At 36.9% G+C, this 2,771-nt stretch overlaps 1 protein-coding gene across 1 annotated transcript; it reads right to left on the bottom strand.

The window, feature by feature from the left end:
* Nucleotides 1-332: 332 nt before the first annotated feature.
* Nucleotides 333-1,871, bottom strand: LOC136253555 (extracellular serine proteinase-like). The gene is made up of 2 exons (XM_066046222.1): nt 1,599-1,871; nt 333-1,472 (listed from the first exon to the last, which is right to left on the bottom strand). Exons 1-2 carry the CDS (start codon nt 1,869-1,871, stop codon nt 333-335), a joined length of 1,413 nt encoding a protein of 470 aa, XP_065902294.1.
* Between the last annotated feature and the right edge of the window lie 900 nt (nt 1,872-2,771).

The raw sequence follows: 2,771 nt of genomic DNA, 5'->3' as shown, positions 1-2,771 counted from the left end.
AAAAGTTTTACCATTAACCTACCATGACAGCCATTTCTTGGCTGCCACCTTGGATTTCACATCTTTTTTCACCATGGCCTTTTTGGGGGCTGCACCTTTTTTACAGCTTGGCTATTTTTGATTAGATATTCATATCATTAAAAGTTGTCTCCTACAAGTATTGACGTGCAGTACTGTATATATATATTGATATTATGACCTATATATTACAATGAGTGTAAAGTCTGCATACTATAGTAAATGAACATGTTATGTGCATCAAAGTTGAAAAATATGCAGCTAAATGAAGCATTAGTTCTTGAGCAAAATTGATTGATGCAAATGATTGATGATCAAGGCATACTGCAATTAAAAGAAGGTAAATCTCCTATGTATAATAGACGATTGGGTGAAGAAGCAACAACATCATTGAGTGCTAGTAATTGAGCAAATTGACTCAATAGTTCAAATGCCTTACAAAATCGCACTCTGCCTTTAGATAGAGAAGTTCTAACAATGTTTGGAATCTGTTTACGTTTAAGAGATGGACATTTCTCCAATAATAGAGCAACTGCTCCAGTGACTAATGCTGTACTATGAGAAGTTCCAGTTCGAAATTTTTGACATGTCTTGCTACATTCAGCTTGAGCCATGATAGTTTCAAAAACACCAGAGCTAGGCCTGTAGCAGGTGCTGCTGCTAACTGTACAGATGTCACTGCTGAGAATGTTGTAGCCAGGAGCGAAGACATCCACACATGAACCTAAGTTAAAAGTTACTACTCTTGTACCAAATTCACCAAACAATGCATTGTCATCCATGTCAGTGGCACCTACAGTGATCACACCCTTGTAACCAGCTGGATAAACTTTGCAGGCATCATAATTCACTTCAGGATTCCCATTTCCAGCACCAGCAATGATTGGTATATTACTTTCTAATACTCTCCAAACAGCACCAAAAAGACTTTGTAAGTTGACAGTTCCAGCAATAGCAAGATTAACAATTGCACGTGTTTCATTTCTGCTTTTCCTATGTTCACGTACACACATTAGTCCATCAAGGAGAGATGCCTCCGAAGCTTTGCCTCTACAGTTTGCTACTCTAACAGAAAACAAAGTCACACTAGTGGCTAGTCCAATACCATTTCCACCAACAAGACCCGCTACATGAGTTCCATGACCATTGCAGTCTTCCCCCTTCAGTGTTGTGTTTTCTAACTTGTCAATTGGATCACAGCCTGGATAGTGAGCTCTACCATTGAACACACTGTGATTATAGTGAATACCAGTGTCCAGTACATATACATCAACTGATTTCCCAGTGTATTGGCTAGCATTAAATTTCATATCAAGTGGCAGTGTCTGTTGATCTAATCTATCCAAGTGCCATCCTGGTCTTGCTGGAAGAGATGCCTGCATGTTGCTAATTTGAGAGACAAGTAGAATGTATTCATTCTCCTTCACCTCCATGACTAAGTTGTGATTTGTAACCTACAGTACATTATAAGTATATACATAGATTAACATAGAGTCATTTATTTCACTGCTTTGTGTGTGTGAGTGCTCCTGAACCATTTGATTATGATGTTAGATTGTAATTTTTAAAATTATTCTTACCCAACTCAGTGCTTGTTCTGACAGCCTTGCAGATAAAGTTTTAATGCTGAAAAATTCAGAAAGTACCTCTGCTTCAAAATTTGCTGATATCAACTGTGTAACAAAATCTTTTAGCTGAGCTTTTCTTGCACTCTTCATAAAGTAGACTAAGTAAGTTCCTGGGTCACGTAAGCTTTCATCTGGAGATCTTGTAACTCTAGCAACACCAGAAACATCTTGGAATATGAAAAAGCCAAACATCAGTGCAACAATTTGGCACTGATGATATCTCATTGTTGTACAGTAAAGATGCAGTAGAGTTCTTTATCCGTGATCTATTTGTAACCTAGTGATGTGCCCTCAAATATGAGTAGGTATTGAGTCTGTAGCAGGACAGTAAAACAGTATAATCACTATACTGTTCGATGTACACTGCAGTCAAACTCAAGTCCCTTTTATAAATTGTAGCAATTGAATACATGGCTTCATAAGGAAGGATTTCCTATGGCTTCACATTATCTTAACTATACATGCACCAAAACAATAATATTTAATGAAGATGGATGTTACCGGTATATGTTGTAGCACATCAGTAGATTGTAGACCATATGTGACCGGATCTGCCAAAAGGAGTCATATAGCCTTTCCAAATTTCCAAGTCATAACTCATCATGTGTTTAACCTATTGCCTTAAAATTACATCCAGGAATAGTGCTATGTTAGTAGTGTAAAGTGATCATATTTCAGGCTGGTACCCATACTCACAAGTCAAGTTACAGTATGGATTTCCAAGTACATGCAATTGGAAAGGCTACAAGACCCCTTTCACAGATCCGGTCACATATTGTTATCGGAAATGAAATGAATTTGGTTCTTTTGCAATGACAATATAATTTGATTCTTGCTGAGATAGAACAAGTGGGTAACAAAGCACAAGACACAATGAAATATATATGATGCATTTGGAGCATTTATGTAGTTTATAATAGTCTAGCTCTTCCAACACATCCAATTAGCTACATAGTTGCAGTAGTAACAATGTATTGCATACTATATCAATATCATTATTATCTCCAGTATACCTATGGCTACTAATAAGTAAGTTCTGCTAAGGATCATCTTTGCTATAATATCATCGTATATGTGTGTGATGTATATACAAGTATATATAGGTAAGACATGCAGTGCTAGGAT

This window comes from Dysidea avara, chromosome 4, assembly GCF_963678975.1.
Source record: "Dysidea avara chromosome 4, odDysAvar1.4, whole genome shotgun sequence".
Classification (NCBI taxonomy): Eukaryota; Metazoa; Porifera; class Demospongiae; order Dictyoceratida; family Dysideidae; genus Dysidea; species Dysidea avara.
The sequence above is the reverse complement of the archived record's forward strand: the minus strand, read 5'-3'. Positions and strand labels throughout refer to the sequence as shown.

Coding starts and splice junctions, on each gene's coding strand:
- LOC136253555 (XM_066046222.1), bottom strand. CDS start 1,871: ATGAGATATCATCAGTGCCAAATTGTTGCACTGATGTTTGGCTTTTTC. Junction 1,473..1,598: donor CAGAACAAGCACTGAGTTGG/GTAAGAATAATT, acceptor AATGTACTGTAG/GTTACAAATCACAACTTAGT.